This window comes from Gymnoscopelus microlampas (genome assembly GCF_963454915.1).
Source record: "Gymnoscopelus microlampas genome assembly, chromosome: 16".
NCBI classification, from domain to species: Eukaryota; Metazoa; Chordata; class Actinopteri; order Myctophiformes; family Myctophidae; genus Gymnoscopelus; species Gymnoscopelus microlampas.
This window is the reverse complement of record NC_139953.1, coordinates 39,464,874-39,484,979: the sequence shown is the minus strand read 5'-3', so window position 1 is coordinate 39,484,979 and position 20,106 is coordinate 39,464,874. Positions and strand designations below refer to the sequence as shown.

Here is a 20,106-nt window from a genome sequence, read left to right as displayed (position 1 = left end):
GGGGGTCCATGACATGAAGATATCTGAGAACCACTGGTTATTTTATTTAATTTTTTTGTGAAACAAGCAAAAATAAGCACTTTAGAAACAAGCAAAAATAAGCAACTACACTTTACAAACGAGACAAAATAAGGAACTACACTTTAGAAACAAGCCGCAACTACCAATATTTACAAGCAACTTTACAGAAAAATAAGCCCTAAGTCGCTTATAATAAGCGGACATGGCAACGCTGAACAGCACCAGGCCAGCACTATAACAAAATAAACGGATATTTATTTATTTTTAAAAAGAAAAAAGTTATAACTCAGGTTCGTTTAATTCTTATTGTACGTGAATTTCATAATATATATTTCTTAAATAATTGCTATAATTTTCACTGTTATTTTTGGCCAACGGAATCCATTTCCGGTAACGTCACCACCCTTTTAGCCAATCGGGAAGTTTGTTGTGCTGTTACGTCACTTCCTCCTAGGGGTTACATGGAAATGACATGAAGGAAACCTTGTCAGACTGATTTCTACAGCAGATTTTGACTGTTTGTTTGTTTGTCAAGTTATATTAATATTAATAGTATTATTATATGTAAACCACAGAGTAGGATGAGAACTCTGCGCATTCTAAACAGAGTAGCTGTTAACCATTTTCTTCCCCTGGCATCAGGTAAGGAAGGTTACATGTGTTCAGTCAATGATACATCATGGCATTGGATGCGACATAGTCTTTATGTACTTTATATTTTACACAAATGAGGGACATTTTCTCACCAATGTAGAGCTATAGAAACAAAAAAAACACTGTTTGTCTGCAAAGTGCATGTTCTTCTGATTCGTTGTTTTTTGTCATAAACACACTGTGTCCAAAACAAATGAGAGTGTGTGTGTGTGAGCTGTGTTCCGTCAGCAGAAATAACGGAGCAGAAATAAGACTTCCGGTTGACGATCTCTTCAGAATAAGAGTACCCTCTAGAGTAAAAAGAAACCATTGAAAACCATTGAAAAACGGTTCATTTGCACATTAAAACTATAAATTAAGCATTTAAACGAAGCTAGAAAACACATATTATGTATATTTGTAATAAAAAAAGTGTATAACTGTTTTAATAACATAAAAAATGTATCTAAATGGATAAATGCTGTTCACTGGAGTGCATAGACTTCACAAATTGGGCGCTGGACACGAGACAGGAATTTGTGGCGGCACTTGTGACATACGCACGCGTTCAGGGAGACCCCCTCTACAACGCCACACTCTCCGCTAAGCCAGACAGGTGTATTTGGAAAAGTGGCGGGCCGTCCAGTGAGGTCAGGGGTCAGAAAACAGCCATTTTTAGTGCATAGACTTCACAAATTGGGCGCTGGACACGAGACAGGAATTTGTGGCGGCACTTGTGACATACGCACGCGTTCAGGGAGACCCCCTCTACAACGCCACACTCTCCGCTAAGCCAGACAGGTGTATTTGGAAAAGTGGCGGGCCGTCCAGTGAGGTCAGGGGTCAGAAAACAGCCATTTTTAGTGCATAGACTTCACAAATTGGGCGCTGGACACGAGACAGGAATTTGTGGCGGCACTTGTGACATACGCACGCGTTCAGGGAGACCCCCTCTACAACGCCACACTCTCCGCTAAGCCAGACAGGTGTATTTGGAAAAGTGGCGGGCCGTCCAGTGAGGTCAGGGGTCAGAAAACAGCCATTTTTAGGGCATAGACTTCACAAATTGGGCGCTGGACACGAGACAGGAATTTGTGGCGGCACTTGTGACATACGCACGCGTTCAGGGAGACCCCCTCTACAACGCCACACTCTCCGCTAAGCCAGACAGGTGTATTTGGAAAAGTGGCGGGCCGTCCAGTGAGGTCAGGGGTCAGAAAACAGCCATTTTTAGTGCATAGACTTCACAAATTGGGCGCTGGACACGAGACAGGAATTTGTGGCGGCACTTGTGACATACGCACGCGTTCAGGGAGACCCCCTCTACAACGCCACACTCTCCGCTAAGCCAGACAGGTGTATTTGGAAAAGTGGCGGGCCGTCCAGTGAGGTCAGGGGTCAGAAAACAGCAATTTTTAGTGCATAGACTTCACAAATTGGGCGCTGGACACGAGACAGGAATTTGTGGCGGCACTTGTGACATACGCACGCGTTCAGGGAGACCCCCTCTACAACGCCACACTCTCCGCTAAGCCAGACAGGTGTATTTGGAAAAGTGGCGGGCCGTCCAGTGAGGTCAGGGGTCAGAAAACAGCCATTTTTAGTGCATAGACTTCACAAATTGGGCGCTGGACACGAGACAGGAATTTGTGGCGGCACTTGTGACATACGCACGCGTTCAGGGAGACCCCCTCTACAACGCCACACTCTCCGCTAAGCCAGACAGGTGTATTTGGAAAAGTGGCGGGCCGTCCAGTGAGGTCAGGGGTCAGAAAACAGCCATTTTTAGTGCATAGACTTCACAAATTGGGCGCTGGACACGAGACAGGAATTTGTGGCGGCACTTGTGACATACGCACGCGTTCAGGGAGACCCCCTCTACAACGCCACACTCTCCGCTAAGCCAGACAGGTGTATTTGGAAAAGTGGCGGGCCGTCCAGTGAGGTCAGGGGTCAGAAAACAGCAATTTTTAGTGCATAGACTTCACAAATTGGGCGCTGGACACGAGACAGGAATTTGTGGCGGCACTTGTGACATACGCACGCGTTCAGGGAGACCCCCTCTACAACGCCACACTCTCCGCTAAGCCAGACAGGTGTATTTGGAAAAGTGGCGGGCCGTCCAGTGAGGTCAGGGGTCAGAAAACAGCCATTTTTAGTGCATAGACTTCACAAATTGGGCGCTGGACACGAGACAGGAATTTGTGGCGGCACTTGTGACATACGCACGCGTTCAGGGAGACCCCCTCTACAACGCCACACTCTCCGCTAAGCCAGACAGGTGTATTTGGAAAAGTGGCGGGCCGTCCAGTGAGGTCAGGGGTCAGAAAACAGCCATTTTTAGTGCATAGACTTCACAAATTGGGCGCTGGACACGAGACAGGAATTTGTGGCGGCACTTGTGACATACGCACACGTTCAGGGAGACCCCCTCTACAACGCCACACTCTCCGCTAAGCCAGACAGGTGTATTTGGAAAAGTGGCGGGCCGTCCAGTGAGGTCAGGGGTCAGAAAACAGCCATTTTTAGTGCATAGACTTCACAAATTGGGCGCTGGACACGAGACAGGTATTTGTGGCGGCACTTGTGACATACGCACGCGTTCAGGGAGACCCCCTCTACAACGCCACACTCTCCGCTAAGCCAGACAGGTGTATTTGGAAAAGTGGCGGGCCGTCCAGTGAGGTCAGGGGTCAGAAAACAGCCATTTTTAGGGCATAGACTTCACAAATTGGGCGCTGGACACGAGACAGGAATTTGTGGCGGCACTTGTGACATACGCACGCGTTCAGGGAGACCCCCTCTACAACGCCACACTCTCCGCTAAGCCAGACAGGTGTATTTGGAAAAGTGGCGGGCCGTCCAGTGAGGTCAGGGGTCAGAAAACAGCCACTTTTAGTGCATAGACTTCACAAATTGGGCGCTGGACACGAGACAGGAATTTGTGGCGGCACTTGTGACATACGCACGCGTTCAGGGAGACCCCCTCTACAACGCCACACTCTCCGCTAAGCCAGACAGGTGTATTTGGAAAAGTGGCGGGCCGTCCAGTGAGGTCAGGGGTCAGAAAACAGCCACTTTTAGTGCATAGACTTCACAAATTGGGCGCTGGACACGAGACAGGAATTTGTGGCGGCACTTGTGACATACGCACGCGTTCAGGGAGACCCCCTCTACAACGCCACACTCTCCGCTAAGCCAGACAGGTGTATTTGGAAAAGTGGCGGGCCGTCCAGTGAGGTCAGGGGTCAGAAAACAGCCATTTTTAGTGCATAGACTTCACAAATTGGGCGCTGGACACGAGACAGGAATTTGTGGCGGCACTTGTGACATACGCACGCGTTCAGGGAGACCCCCTCTACAATGCCACACTCTCCGCTAAGCCAGACAGGTGTATTTGGAAAAGTGGCGGGCCGTCCAGTGAGGTCAGGGGTCAGAAAACAGCCATTTTTAGTGCATAGACTTCACAAATTGGGCGCTGGACACGAGACAGGAATTTGTGGCGGCACTTGTGACATGATCAACATGTCAGTTATTCACGTCCATGTAAATGAGCCAGAGTTGGCTAATTTTCATCTGTAGTCCCTGGGCAGGCTGTTAAAAAAGTGGTATAGTTATCCATACAAAAAGAGACATTGTCAACTATACAAAACAAGTAGACATAGTACAATACAGTAAAATAGGAGGAGACACATCAGTGATTAATGGAGGCGAAATTTACTCACGATTACAAATTTGGTTAGCTTTTAGCCATCTTTTAAGGTTGAATTTGAAGGTTAGAAAGTTGTTGGTCTCTCTTACTTCGGTAGGAAGACTGTTCCAGTGATGGGGGGCTCTAACAGAGAAGACTGTTTTACCAACACACTCCGTCTGAATGGTACCTCACAGTCTCCTCTGGTAGTTGCCCTTGTTGATCTGTCACCACTCTCCCTTCGCTCTATGAACTGTTTTAGTGGTGGAGGTGCAAGCCCATTTAAAACCTTAAAAATGAGACAGGCATCTGCAAAATGTATAAAGCTATCAAAATTAAATAAATTATGCTTTTGAACTATACGGCAATGGTGGTAACGGTTGGGTTTTTAATGTCTGTTTGTAAAGTGATTCTATGGGTTTGAGAGTTCTTAGATGTGTCTGTCAGTGCATTGTGCAAATAACATTGTGCAAATAAGTGTCAATTGGTCACCTGGTAGTACCAGGTGACACTTTGCCGACTGGGACTGTACGTGTGGGACTGGGACTATTTTAAAATAGTTAAAATAGGCGATATACTGTACAAGCTCACAATGTGATTTACAATTTAGGCATTTAGGCATTTAGCAGACGCTCTTAATCCAGAGCGATTTACAGTAAGCAAGGTAATACATCAAATGCATAGAAATAGTAATCTAGGATCATACTGTATGTAAACCAAGAATCATCAGTCTAACAGCTCCCTATCCCCCCAAAAAATCTATAATCTCTACATTGAAACTATTCAAACTATAGGATGCCAGTTCAACAATGGCCTGGCATCTGTCTACATAACATGGTATCTAATTACATTTTAGCCTTTGCATAAGCCTGCAAGCCTGCAATGCGTTGCTATCTTGTATTTTTGCACATTTGCCACTGCTGCTACAGATTATCATACATGTTTTAAGAGGTTTATCATACATGCCATTCCATCTGTACTTTCATTTTATTTCTGTTATCTATAATTCTAAAAAGATATTGATATCTGTCTGGCTTAGCGGAGAGTGTGGCGTTGTAGAGGGGGTCTCCCTGAACGCGTGCGTATGTCACACGTGCCGCCGCAAATAGCTGTCTCGTGTCCAGCGCCCAATTTGTGAAGTCTATGCACTAAAAATGGCTGTTTTCTGACCCCTGACCTCACTGGACGGCCCGCCATTTTTCCAAATACACCTGTCTGGCTTAGCGGAGAGTGTGGCGTTGTAGAGGGGGTCTCCCTGAACGCGTGCGTATGTCACAAGTGCCGCCACAAATAGCTGTCTCGTGTCCAGCGCCCAATTTGTGAAGTCTATGCACTAAAAATGGCTGTTTTCTGACCCCTGACCTCACTGGACGGCCCGCCATTTTTCCAAATACACCTGTCTGGCTTAGCGGAGAGTGTGGCGTTGTAGAGGGGGTCTCCCTGAACGCGTGCGTATGTCACAAGTGCCGCCACAAATAGCTGTCTCGTGTCCAGCGCCCAATTTGTGAAGTCTATGCACTAAAAATGGCTGTTTTCTGACCCCTGACCTCACTGGACGGCCCGCCATTTTTCCAAATACACCTGTCTGGCTTAGCGGAGAGTGTGGCGTTGTAGAGGGGGTCTCCCTGAACGCGTGCGTATGTCACAAGTGCCGCCACAAATAGCTGTCTCGTGTCCAGCACCCAATTTGTGAAGTCTATGCACTAAAAATGGCTGTTTTCTGACCCCTGACCTCACTGGACGGCCCGCCATTTTTCCAAATACACCTGTCTGGCTTAGCGGAGAGTGTGGCGTTGTAGAGGGGGTCTCCCTGAACGCGTGCGTATGTCACAAGTGCCGCCACAAATAGCTGTCTCGTGTCCAGCGCCCAATTTGTGATGTCTATGCACTAAAAATGGCTGTTTTCTGCCCCCTGACCTCACTGGACGGCCCGCCACTTTTCCAAATACACCTGTCTGGCTTAGCGGAGAGTGTGGCGTTGTAGAGGGGGTCTCCCTGAACGCGTGCGTATGTCACAAGTGCCGCCACAAATAGCTGTCTCGTGTCCAGCGCCCAATTTGTGAAGTCTATGCACTAAAAATGGCTGTTTTCTGCCCCCTGACCTCACTGGACGGCCCGCCACTTTTCCAAATACACCTGTCTGGCTTAGCGGAGAGTGTGGCGTTGTAGAGGGGGTCTCCCTGAACGCGTGCGTATGTCACAAGTGCCGCCACAAATAGCTGTCTCGTGTCCAGCGCCCAATTTGTGAAGTCTATGCACTAAAAATGGCTGTTTTCTGCCCCCTGACCTCACTGGACGGCCCGCCATTTTTCCAAATACACCTGTCTGGCTTAGCGGAGAGTGTGGCGTTGTAGAGGGGGTCTCCCTGAACGTGTGCGTATGTCAAAAGTGCTGGCGCCAACAGCCGTCTCCTGTCCAGTGTCCAGTATTGTCTGAAATTGGCACTTTTCTTACGTCAGGCCGCACTGGGCGGCCTGCCACTTTCTTTTTTTTTTTACAAATTATCTCTCAAATGTTCACCAATATTCTCTACTGGTCTGTATCCATTTTCTATCAAGTTTAGGGGCGCTCAGTTATGGAGAAGTACACACACACACACACACACACACACACACACACACACACACACACACACACACACACACACACACACACACACACACACACTAAAAATTTACTAATATTTCTCTATCTTTTTTTATGCTGTGTTTCCATGTTGTATATATGTTGTTAAATAATATAAATTTGTAATATTTTTTTTCTGATTACTTTTGTATTTGTATTGTATTTTAGTTTTTAAATACGTGAGATCAACTTTATAAACCCCAAATTCTTCTCTTTTTTTTTATCTCGCTTGCACTATCTACTATTATTATTTGTAGCATATTTTGTGGTCTCTTTTATCATTGTTTATTTGCTTCTGCAATAAACAATATTATATCATCATCATTTTCCAAGAGTGACCTGGCCTAGAGTCATCATTATTACAACAATGGACAAACAATACAAAAACAATACATATATGTAACACACACAAATCAATATCCAGTTAAAGTGCAAAACAGTGCTAAGTGCACATTTAATGGGGGTCAATAGCCAATTTCAAACTGGAACAACCTGGCACTTAGAAGTGATCTAGTATAAGCCATTTAAAAAGACATAATGTACATCATAAATGTATTTTTTAAATACAATTGTGTCTTTCTTTTTTAAACTTGCCACTTAGAAGTGTTTTAGTATGAGCCATTTAAAAGGCATACATCATAAATGTATTTTTAAATTAGATTTGTGTCTTTTAAAAAACATAAAAAATGTACGCTCTTATTTTGAAGGCAACCGGAACCCTTATTTCTGCTAGCTCGAAAACCGGAAGTCCAATTTCTGCTGACGGAACGGAGCTGTGTGTGTGTGTGTGTGTGTGTGTGTGTGTGTGTGTGTGTGTGTGTACACTAAATATTTTGTAAAAATGTAAATTTGTGTTTAATATTTTCTAAATAACAAAAAAGCATAAACTAGGGAAGTGGTTGAACTGATTGTTAATGCTATATCAACACATTGTGCTGGGGGGGGAGCACCTGTCCAACTCAGATGCGCCTATAATGCCTATAATCTGGCATCTGAGTTGCAATACCAACCCTTGACAGCCCATTCATCCAAACAGAAAAGTTCTATCTGATGTTATTAAACAACGTTAAACTCACTCACTAGACTGCAGCCGTACAGAAAGCTTGGATTATCCTCTTTGTATCTGTCAAGTTCTTGTTTCATGCAAATCCACCGTAGACATGTTATCTTGTTATGAGCTACTTTCTGTCAATAAATTCCATGCAGGTGATTTAGTTAGTGTTCGAGTTTGGAAGCACTCAGCGGTCCTGCGTTAGCCTGGCATGGCCAGACTAATATCACTGTGTAAATATTAGTCTGGAATCTCTGGGTGGAACCTGCATTTCCAAGGGGCGAATTAAAAAAACGCCTCTGGTGATGAACCCGCCCTACATTTTCATACTGGGCCCTGATTGGTCCCTCACTACTTCAGAGGGAGTGAGATCCAATCACAAGTTAACTGAGGGGTGCCAGACCAAATCTGCAGAGGGCATTTATTTTTTTGCAATGGCAGATTCGTCTGGCTAGTCCTGCGTACCACCTGTTTCGAAATTGCACATTTTAGGAGGTCCTTGGCAGTTGCAAAGAGGATAATCGAAGCTTTTCCGTACAGCTGCAGTGTAACGTAGTTTAATACAATCAGATAGGACTTTTCTGTTTGGATGAATGGGCTGTCAAGGGTTGGTATTGCATCTGAGTTGCTTGTGGCTCGTAATGCATAACAAACTGGGAGTCGACTCAAAAGGTTGAGAATCACTGAAATAATGACCTGTAATATATGTTTCAGTGAGATGGAGAGTGGCAGGCAGCAGATGTTGTTCCTCCAACTCCAGCTCCCAGGAGCAGCAGAGACCAGCTCCCTCCATGCTTAGACACCTGACCACCAAAATAAAAGCCACCGGTCCCATTTCAGTGGCCGAGTACATGAAAGAAGTGCTCACCAACCCAGTGACGGTACTGTAACTTTAAACTGTATATGGGTGCAACAGTTAATCTAATTGCAATGGTTCTCAAATGTTTTCTTAAGTCAAGGACCCCCAAATTGATATATGTATTTGGCCCGCGGACCCCCATCTGAAAATGTTTTGTGCCAGAGACACAAAACAGTCAAAATTATTCAAATTATTCTAACATTTTCAATATTTTTTCAGAAATTAAAAAAAATAGCAGATGTACAGTACAAGCTCACAGCAAGTGAGCCTGTAGATCTGCTGGATAAAGTTGTTAAAATTATTGTGAGGCTACATTAACTACTTTTGCTGGGGACCCCCCGGAACCGCCCCAAGGACCCAACTTTGAGAACCAATCTACCTATCTAACTGATCTAACAAATCATTGCTATGGAGGTTTTTTTTTTTGTGTCCCCATCTCTCCAGCTCTTTAGTAAACAGAAAATACATTTGATCTGATTGTATATTGTCATGTGATCATCAGGGTTATTATGTGTATATTGTCATGTGATCATCAGGGTTATTATGTGCGCAACGACATGCTGGGTCCAGAGGGAGACTTCATCACATCACCAGAAATCAGTCAGATCTTTGGAGAGGTTAGTTTCTCCTTTATGATTCCATGATTAAAGGCCGTTCACATTAAGCACTGTAGCTACTGAGTTATAGTTTAAAACATGTAAAAGTCAAGTAGATGGCAGAGTTCACACACCACAACTTTAACAAGTATGACGGTGAACAATCTAGTTATAGTTATCATTGCTGTCAGGCAGAAACCTCGTATCCATATTTTAACGTTTTATTTTTTTCGTAAATCAATGCCCTACTGTACTTGATCACACTACAGCGTCACACAAAAGTATCAAACATAGCAGATCTTTTGAGCTTGTCGATCTGCTGTTTTTGCACATTTTGAATTTGAATCCTGAAAGGTAACAGTTTTGGACATAATGAGGTTTTCACCCGACAGAGACGTCATTTTATTTAGAATTCATACTCAAACGATCGCTCATATGATATCACAATCGTTTGAAGGTCTTCTGCAATCTTCAGCATATCACACACTTCTCCATTTGTTGCTAGTACTTTTGTAACATCACCCAGATGATTTTACACAGATTTTACAGTGTTTCATAAACTGTGTTGTTCTTTTGGCTGGCAGCTGCTAGGTGTTTGGTGTGTGAGTGAGTGGATGGGAGCAGGGAGCCCCAAGCAGCTGCAGCTGGTGGAGTTTGGCCCAGGACGAGGCTCCTTGGCCAGTGACGTCCTCCGAGTACGTAGCCTTTTGTCACACACACACACCATGGAAGAACTCTTTGGAGAAGACTCTAGAACAGGGGTCTTCAACGTTTTCAGGCCAAGGACCCCCTAGCTGAGAGAGAAATGAAGCAGGGACCCCCTCTATATTGTATGAAAGTGTGTTTCAGATTAAACTTTTTTTCCCTCTTTTTTTCCCTCTACACCTATACCTCTTTGCCGAAAATAGCAGATCTACAAGCTCACAACGCCTCGCAGCGCGAGGCGTTGTGAGCTTGTAGATCTGCTATTTTTGGCTAATGTTCCCCTCAGAATAGGGATGCTAGGGTTCAAGTCGTTAATGTAAAAAAAAAAAAAGAAATCCTATCACACAAAGATTTGGCGGACCCCCTATAGTAGCTCCGAGGACCCCCTAGGGGCCCCGGACCCCCTGTTGAAGACCCCTGCTCTAGAAGATATAAATAAAGCCTCTTTTACAGTGTATCCGTAATATGATGATGGAATCAATTAACAAGCAAATGTTCATATCTAAAAGCTCACAACGCATCACATTGTGACACGTTGTGAGCATGTAGAATGGATAGTTTTGTTATTTATTTTAGATTTTGTTGGGGCTTAAAACTGGCACAGCTAAAAAATATTGGAAGACAATGATTTCATATCCACCCAAAATACTAGGCAATATTTCAATGAAATATTGATTTCAGTATGAAATATTGACAGAAACTAAAGACATTAAGTAAGGACAGCAAACACAAAGTTTCAGTAATTCATCTTTTTTTGTAAAGCCTAGTTTAAATTTTTCTTTCAGTCAACACACATATTTTTGATTCTAGTTTTTGTTATTTCTTTAGTTTTAGTTAGCCCAACTATAATGACCCTGGTATAAATTCAGCTTAAATGTTCAAAACTGGAATGTCTTGTCTCAGACCCAATACTGTCCAATGTGATTAGAATCTGTGAGACATTCATTTCAAGACATGATCCATTTTGAGGAAACTTCTTTAACAAAATATCATTACACTGACTTTACTTATCACCTTCAGCCCTGTGTGGTTACATTAATCTATGGCCAGTAGAGGGAGGTATTTCCTTCCTGAGATTTGTGTGGTTTCATAACTGAAGAAATAATCAACAGTTAGGCCTGTCAGAATTATTACATAAAATCATCTCATCGCAATTATTTGAGATAATCGCAATTATTTTGCATAATCGTCATCATCGTTTCTATGTTAAAAAACGTTTATGTATTTTCAAATGTATAAAGAAAAAAGCAGATACATCTGATCTACAAGCTTACAACGCGTCACTTTGTGACATGTTGTAAGCTTGTTGATCAGCTATTTCTGAGTTTAAGTATAAAATGATGAAGTCAGTAATTTCTTTGTATATTTAAGTTATTTGTCATATCTGCACCTTTTTTTTATACGAAGCCCAGGGGCGCAGCCATGGGTGGGCTGGGGTGGGCCGTGGCCCACCCACATAGAGAGCTGGCCCACCCAATCGATTTTGCAAAGAAAAAATGTTTAAAAAAAAAAAAAAATATATATATATATATATATATTATAATTCATTTTTTGATAAAAAAAAATTGGTAAGATCAGGCAAAAATAAGAATTAAATAACTTAACCCTAACCCTAAAACCGAAATAAAGTAACAAAAAAAACAAACGGCCAATATCCGGCCAATAACCGCGTGCGCACGGGTCGGGGACAGCATGCGCGCCCACCCGCTTCTGCTCAGGCCCAGCCTATACTAGCGTTTTGGCTGCGCCATGCCAAAAAACGTTAATCGCAATTATATGCGTGACAATTAATCGTGACAGCCCTATCAACACTGTGCAACAATGCTTGTTGTTGCAGTATATATGTGTGTGTGTGTGTGTGGTCTGACATGGTTTGGTTGTGGTGTGTGTGTGTGTGTGTGTGCAGGTGTTCGGTCAGCTGCACCCGGTTCTGGGTCAGACGTCTGTGTCGGTCCACCTGGTGGAGGTCAGCCCGGTTCTGAGCCAGATCCAGGCCACCTGTCTGACCGGGGAGCAGAACCAGGCGTCTGCCAGTGAAGATGACCCATGCTACCGACACGGCACCACCACCACCGGCCTGCCCTGCTCCTGGTACCGAAGCCTGGACCATGTACCCAGAGGTACAGTAGTCATTCACTATTACAGGGGTCTTCAACGTTTTCAGGCCAAGGACCCCTTAGCTGAGAGAGAAATGAAGCAGGGACCCCCACTACATATTGTATGAAATTGTGTTGCAGATTAAAATTCTTCATAGATTTCATAGATAGCTTCATATACTGTATTTTCAGACATTTAACCACTTAAACCGTCAATACTTAGTAAACTTGACCTTTGGCTCTATACTTGGTCTGCTCTTTTCCCCCCTCTACACCAAACCTCTTGGCCGAAAATAGCCGATCTACAAGCTCACAACGCCTCGCGCTGCGAGGCGTTGTGAGCTTGTAAGATCTGCTATTTTCGGCCAATGTTCCCCTCAGAACAGGGATTCTAGGGTTCAAGTTGTTCATGTAAAAAATAAGTTCCTATCACGCAAATATTTGGCAAACCCCCTGTTGTAACTCTGAGGACCCCCTAGGGGTCCCGGACCCCCTGTTGAAGACCCCTGCACTATTACATTTCGTCGCTGTCGGGTGGAAATCATGACAAACCATGTCCAAAGCGGTTCCTTTTTTAATTATTATTTTTAAAAGCATTTTAACGCTCGCAATGTGACGTGTTTGTGTATTTTCACAACTTTTTTGCGACACTCGTGTACTCATGTAGTAGGGCCTTGATTTACAAAACAAACAAAAACGTAAAAAGTAGAAATACGGAGATATGTGGTTTCTGCCCGACTGCAACGACATGCAGTATGTGTATTGATCATGTTCAGGTGTGAGTGAGTTTGGGGTTCTTTGTCTTCCAGCATTCAGCATCTATCTGGCTCACAAGTTCTTTGTTCTTTGTCTTCCAGGATTCAGCATCTACCTGGCTCACGAGTTCTTTGACGCTCTGCCAATCCACAAGTTCCAGGTCTGTTGACAACAACACATTATCATATAACCGTACAACGGATATCCTAGGTTTTCCTTTCACATCCCTATTGTGATCATGTTTAGTTCTGTTTAGTTGACTCACAGTACACACGTTTATCATTTGAATCATTTTAGAGAGTTAGAAAAAAGCACATCTTGATCCAAAGCTCTTCAGACTCCACCTCACCCCCTAGCACTCCTTGTACAGTTAGTATCCCTTCTGTTTCCAATTTTTTTTCATAGATGCGTTTTTTTAAAGTTAGTTAGTTGTTCACATATCGTTTTTGACTTGTTGTCGGGCAGAAATGTTATTGTTTTATTCATAATGTTCCAATGTTCAACGACAGAGACGCAATTACATCATTAATCGCAATCATTTAAGTGACAATTAATCGTCAAGTAAACTGTCATAATGGTGACGGCCCTCGTGGGTGTGTGTGTGGGTTTGGTTTGTGTGCAGAGGACAGAGCGAGGCTGGAGGGAAGTGATGGTGGACATAGACCCGGAGAAACCTGGCCAGCTGAGGTTCGTCATCGTCCCCAACCCCACCCTGGCCTGCACCCTCATACAGGTGAGAAGAAAGAACCAGCTTCTGATGACCTACGCCAGACGTGCTTCTCAAACCTTTTCAAGTCAAGGACCCCCCCCCCCCCCAAATTGATATGTATTTGGCCGCGTACCCCCCATTTGAAAAGAGTTTGAGCCAGGGACCCCCCAGAAACGGTTTAACTTTTAAGGTATTAAAGAAAAAAAATACCAACAATTTGGGGGCCCACTAGCAATTTCCTCACGGCCCACATACAGGTTGAGAACTAGTGCGCTATACTGTACACATACAGTATATCATTGTGATAAGTTAAGTGTAGGTAATGTAACACTGTAGGTTCTCTCACACAGCCGTGTTCAACATGGCCTTTTATTATCCTGAGTTTTATGTCATCTATATATTAACACACTGTTGTTTGGCACACACACACAACACATTCAAACAAGCACATAACACCTGTATACACACATACACACACATTCACACTGCACACATTGCACGCGTATACACACACAGCAGCACATACTGTACTGTACTCCTGTATACGTTAACACACTGTAACATACACACAGCACATGAAACACACGTACACACGCCCAAAGCACACACCCAAAGCATAGAGCCAGAGGCTTACATCATCACTCAGTTTAAAGTACCCTACTGCTCTTTTAAATCCTGCTTAATGCACTCAGTCTGTACTGTAGCTCCTCACACACACGCACGCACAGGGACGTGCACAGATAGACTCTAGGTGGTGCTAGAGCACCTGCCCTTTGCCCTCTTGACCAGAAGTGCCCTTTTGAAAAAAGGGCACAGCAGGGGTCTTCAACAGGGGGTCCGGGACCCCTAGGGGGTCCGGGACCCCTAGGGGGTCCTCAGAGCTACTACAGGGGGTCCGCCAAATCTTTATGTGATATGATTTTTCTTTTTACCATAACCACTCGAAACCTAGCATCCCTTTTCTGAGGAGAACTTTAGCCAAAAATAGCAGATCTAGATCTAGATCGGCTATTTTTGGCAAAGAGGTATAGGTGTAGAGGGAAAAAAGAGCAGACCAAGTAAACAAAAAAAAGTATAATTTACTTGAGCACCTGCCCCTCAAAATGTCTGTGCACGCCACTGCGCACGCACGCACGCACGCACGCACACACACACGCACACGCACACGCACACGCACACACACACTCCTCACAACCACTGGACTGGCTCACCCCAAGTTAGGCCTGTCGCAGTTATTATATAACCACCTAATCGCAATTATTTGAGATAATCGATATTTTTTCTAAATCGTCAAAATCGTTTAATCGTAGAAAAATGCTTGTACATTTTCAAACATTTTCCAGACACCCCAGTAGTAGACCCCAACTACTACAATACAGCTGTTCACTGGTCACCAGTACAGCACCGTGGCTGTACTGGTCAACTCCCAGTGACCAACAGTAGAAGACTGTGGTTGTATTGGAGAGTGTGTGTGTGTGTGTGTGTGTGTGTGTGTGTGTGTGTGTGTGTGTGTGTGTGTGTGTGTGTGTGTGTGTGTGTGTGTGTGTGTGTGTGTGTGTGTGTGTGTGTGTGTGTGTGTGTGTGTGTGTGTGTGTGTGTGTGTGTGTGTGTGTGTGTGTGTGTGTGTGTGTGTGTGTGTGTGTGTGTGTGCGCGTGCGTGCGTGCGTGCGTGCGTGCGCGCGTGTGTGTGTTTGCCCCCCCCCCCCCCCCCCAGGCAGATGAGAAGAGACGACATGTGGAGGTGTGTCCAGAAGGCGGGGTTATCGTCCAGAAATTGGCTAATCGCATTGCAGAAGACGGGGGCGCGGCTCTCATCGCAGACTATGGCCATGATGGAACCAAGATGGACACCTTTAGAGTACGGTGGAGAAGTTACGCACTCCGTGTTTGTGTGCGTGCGTGTGTGTGTGCGTGCGTGCGTGTGCGTGTACGTGCGTGTGTGAGTATGTGTTTCTGCGTGTGTGACATCAAGACCTGAGGCCGATTCTAAAAAACAGTTTTCTGAAAAAGTAATGTTGCTATGTCAGCGGTGCTCAAACTTTTTCATGTCAAGGACCCCCAAAATTATATGTACAGTGTATGTCCCCGGACCCCACTTTGAAAACAAATGTGCGCTATATATGGTTCCGCAGATAAATATTGTGAAAATAGCAGATCTACAAGCTTGTAGAACGGCTATTTACACAATATTTGCTTCTTTCTTGACAATTTGGACAATGTTTGACCAGTTTTTACAGCATAGTTCGTTGATTACTTTTGATGTAGTAATGGTCTTTTTCTTTTCCTTCTTTTATTTATTTTTTAGGTATTAAAAAGGTGTTAAAAGTTCTTAAATTGTCACTTTAGTGTCATCGGGGTCCCCCCTGAAACCATGTGGGAACCCCCCCGACCCTACAAGTTGAGAACTGTGCTGTGCTCTCTCTCTCCGTCAGGGGTTCAAAGGTCACCAGCTGCATGACGTGTTGGCGTCTCCGGGCTGTGCTGACCTCACGGCCGACGTGGATTTCAGCTACCTGAGGAGCCTGGCCGGGGAGGGCGTGGCCTGTCTGGGACCCGTCGCACAGAGGCACTTCCTGAAGAACATGGGCATCGACACCCGGATGCAGGTGAGTGAGTGGGATGCTTTGTATTAGGGCTGCAACTATTGATTATTTCCTTAGTGATTATTCTATCCCATTACTTTTTCGATCAATTGAATAATGAAGAAGTGCAGGTTTTTTATACATAAAAAAAAGTCTATATATCAACGACTCGATCAACCACTTAACCTGAGGCCGATTCTAAGAATGTCTTCTAACTCCTAACAGTTTTCTGAAAAACGTATGTTACTATATCAGTGGTTGTCAAACTTTTTCATGTAAAGGACCCGCAAATGATATGTATTTGGCCGCAGACCCCCATCTCAAAATATTTGGTTCCAGGGACCCCCAGAAGCAAAGATTTGAGTAAAGAATGTATATATTCAAAGATTTGCACAAATGTTCTAGATTTTTCAAAGATGGCAGATCTACAAGCCCATATGAACTTCTATATCTGCTATTTTTGAATAGCCAAAGTACACAGTAATGGTTGAAGTGGTTAAAATCTAAAATTACACTGATGCTTTGCGGTTTTAATGGGTTAAAGGACGACTTCACCCATTTTCAACCTGGCTTCATATAATTGGTCCTCACTAATGCTCATTATAATATGGAACCAAAGAACTTACTGTACCTTTTTAAAAAAGATCACATGCCCGGTTATATTGTGCACGTCTTGAAGAATATATGCCAAAAATAAAATACAAAACCATATTACATTTCTGTGAATTATTTTATATCAAAATCCAAGACTCCATTAACCCTGTTGTTTACCTCTCACCCGGCCAGGTTCTGTTGAGGAACTGCACCGACCCGTCCACCAGGCAGCAGCTGATCCAGAGCTACGACATGCTGACCAACCCCAGCAGGATGGGAGAACGCTTCCAGTTCTTCAGCATGCTGGCTCCCAGCAGGCTGCTTCAACCACAACCACCAGCACAGGGACTGAAGATGGAGAAGAAGAACCCAGCACCGCTCCCTGTGGCCGGCTTCACCGAACTGAACTTATGATGATGCCAGGACTTGTAGGGCAGTGGTTCTCAAACGTTGAAAAAAAAAACGTGGCTTACCAGCTCGGATGGCGTGTTCGTCAATGCGCGCAGCCAATCAGCTGCTCCCGCGGGCCACTCGCCAGCCTCACGCCAGCGCTGTCGGCGCCACGCCTGCTTTGTTGTTGAGGTAACAAACTCGAGCGGTCCTCTACCCCCAGCAAGAGTGGGTAAAACAATATAGCGTTCTTCTGTCAAAGGGTTGCTGTGAACAGTTTCATTTTCAGTTTATTTATTTAACAAGAAAAAAGTATATTGTTACTGTCGGGCAGAAACCTCTTATCTCCATATACGCCCTACTTGATCATACTACAGCGTCACACAAAAGCATCAAAAGTAGCAGATCCACAAGCTTGAAACGTGGCGCGAAGTGGCGTGTTTTGAGCTTGTAGATCTACTTTAGCTATTTTTGATATATGAGGTTTCCTCCCAACAGAGACACTATAAACACCATAAAAGGTCAATATGTTTGAGCCCTGCTCAGCCAAATTGCTGGTTTTCAGGCAGAAAAGAAAGAGGGGAAAAAAGAGACACTTTAAGAAATAGATATCATCCGAGGAAACGGATTAGACAATTTTGAGAAAAGAGATGAGAGCATTTAGGATAGTCTGACTCAGGCCTGTGGCAGTCTTAAGTATTACCTCATCACCCAAGGGACATCAGGAAAATATCTGAATGCATTTGATCAGTTTCATTTATTTAATAGTTGACATTTTGTCAGTGTTCCTCTGCAAGGTGAGAGGTGTGTAGGGGGTTTTGTTTTAATAATGTTGAAATTGCACAAAGGTTTGACACTGTAGTATGGAAACATCACCTCTGACATACAATTACATAGTACAAGACGTAGACATTCATCTCAACATCGGAGACTAATAATCGTGACCGTACTGATAAGCTATAATAGCTTGCTTGAGGAACCGAATATGACATGGCGCCACTTCTCCTTTGAATTCAATGGACAGTATGTGGTCACCATGTTCTTTTCTGTCGCCCTATTACTTTCAATGGTGTGCACGTTCTAGGATGGTGTCATCCAGGCCTGTACCAGTAAACCAATAGCTGTAAACCAGTAGAACCAGCCACATGGTTTCAGACACATGTTTATCAGTAATTCAGTGTCATGTACTAGAAGAGTGAAGCAGCTCTGTTCTCACTGCTGCAGTGCTACTAATTAAAAGCTACAACTCATTAATGGCAGCCAGGGCGAAGTCTGTTGTGTTAATTAAATATTGTTTTCAGACATAACAGGCTTGTGTCTTCAACACATCTCCCTGTGGTCGGTCGGTCTCTCTCTCTCTCTCTCTCTCTCTCTCTCTCTCTCTCTCTCTCTCTCTCTCTCTCTCTCTCTCTCTCTCTCTCGCATTGTGAGCTTGTAGATGTGCTATTTTAGATATTTCTGAACATTTATGAGAGATTTCTCCTGCAATGACATTTGCACAACGAGGACAACTTTATTTAGGCAACGTTTCGGTCAATAGACCTTCAGGCATTAGCAATGACATGCCCACTATAGCAGTGGTTCTCAAACTTTTTCACGTCAAGGACCCCCTAATTGACACTTATTACCCCGCGGACCCCCATTTGAAAAGATAAGCCAGGGACCCTAATAAGGGAAGGTTTTACGGCTCTCTAGCAGTGATTCTCAACCATTTTAATTTCAAGGACCCCCAGTTTGACATGCATTAGGCTACGGACCCCCATTTAATGGCATTTATACCTCTGGGACCCCAATTCACATTGTAAAACCAATGTTAATTTAACTCTGAGAGTGTACAAAATGGAACCAAATGGACCCTAACGGTCCATTTGGTTCCATTTGTACACTCTCAGAGTTACAGACCCATAAGGGTCCATTTGGTTCCTGTCCATCATTTAACGTCCATCATTTAACGGTCCATTTGGTTCCATTTGTACACTCTCAGAGTTACAGACCCATAAGGGTCCATTTGGTTCCTGTCCATCATTTAGCTGGGGACCCCCTGGAACCCCCTCAAGTACCCCTGGGGGTCTCCGGACCCCACTTTGAGAACCAATGCACTATAGAGAAGCTAGGGTTAAAGTTTTCAACCACTTTAGACCCTCTATAAGTAAAATGGACCGGAGTTGCACTGTACTTGTTACTCTCTTGCTTTCTATCTACACCAAATCTCTGTGCCAAAAATAGACAATCTACAAGCTCACATGAGCTTGTAGATCCGCAATGTTTTGGCGACTGTTCCCCCAGAATAGGGATGCTGCAGGTTTCAATGTGAGAGAACTCCTCATTCATTTTACCCATAAGGGATTCAAACCAGCAACCTTCTGGTCACTCAAAGCCAATAAATCCCAGCAGTTTCTGGTGCTGCTGACCCCTAGTGTAATTTCAAAATGTATTCTCAGTTCATTCTAGTGGTTGCACTTCTGTTTCACTTTCCTCTCTCTGTCTCAGATCTAATCTTTCATCTGCAAGCTCTCCATTGTGCTGCTCAGTCACTGCCTGCCACTGTTTCATCAACACTATGAAAACATTAGAACCCATGAAGTACACGCAAGTACAGTACTCCCATGTTTCACTTAACCCTTTAAGACCTGAGGCGATTCTTTTAAAAAAAACGTTTTTTTGGAAAAACAAAACAAAAGAAATCAAGATTTTTCAAAAATAGCAGATCTGCAAGCTCATAGCGCGGCACTCGGTGCCGCGCTATGAGCTTGTATATCTGCTAGTATTTTTGAATAGCCAAAGAAATCTGAAGTGAC

At 44.1% G+C, this 20,106-nt stretch overlaps 1 protein-coding gene across 1 annotated transcript; it reads left to right on the top strand.

The window, feature by feature from the left end:
- The first annotated feature begins 493 nt into the window (after positions 1-493).
- Positions 494-18,702, top strand: LOC311063378 (protein arginine methyltransferase NDUFAF7, mitochondrial-like). The gene is made up of 10 exons (XM_084082793.1): positions 494-663; positions 8,736-8,902; positions 9,417-9,497; positions 10,061-10,171; positions 12,088-12,301; positions 13,135-13,193; positions 13,656-13,766; positions 15,457-15,600; positions 16,175-16,348; positions 17,111-18,702. The coding sequence occupies exons 1-10, from the start codon at positions 603-605 to the stop codon at positions 17,330-17,332; spliced, it is 1,344 nt and encodes a 447-aa protein (XP_083938919.1). The 5' UTR covers positions 494-602; the 3' UTR covers positions 17,333-18,702.
- Positions 18,703-20,106: the final 1,404 nt, after the last annotated feature.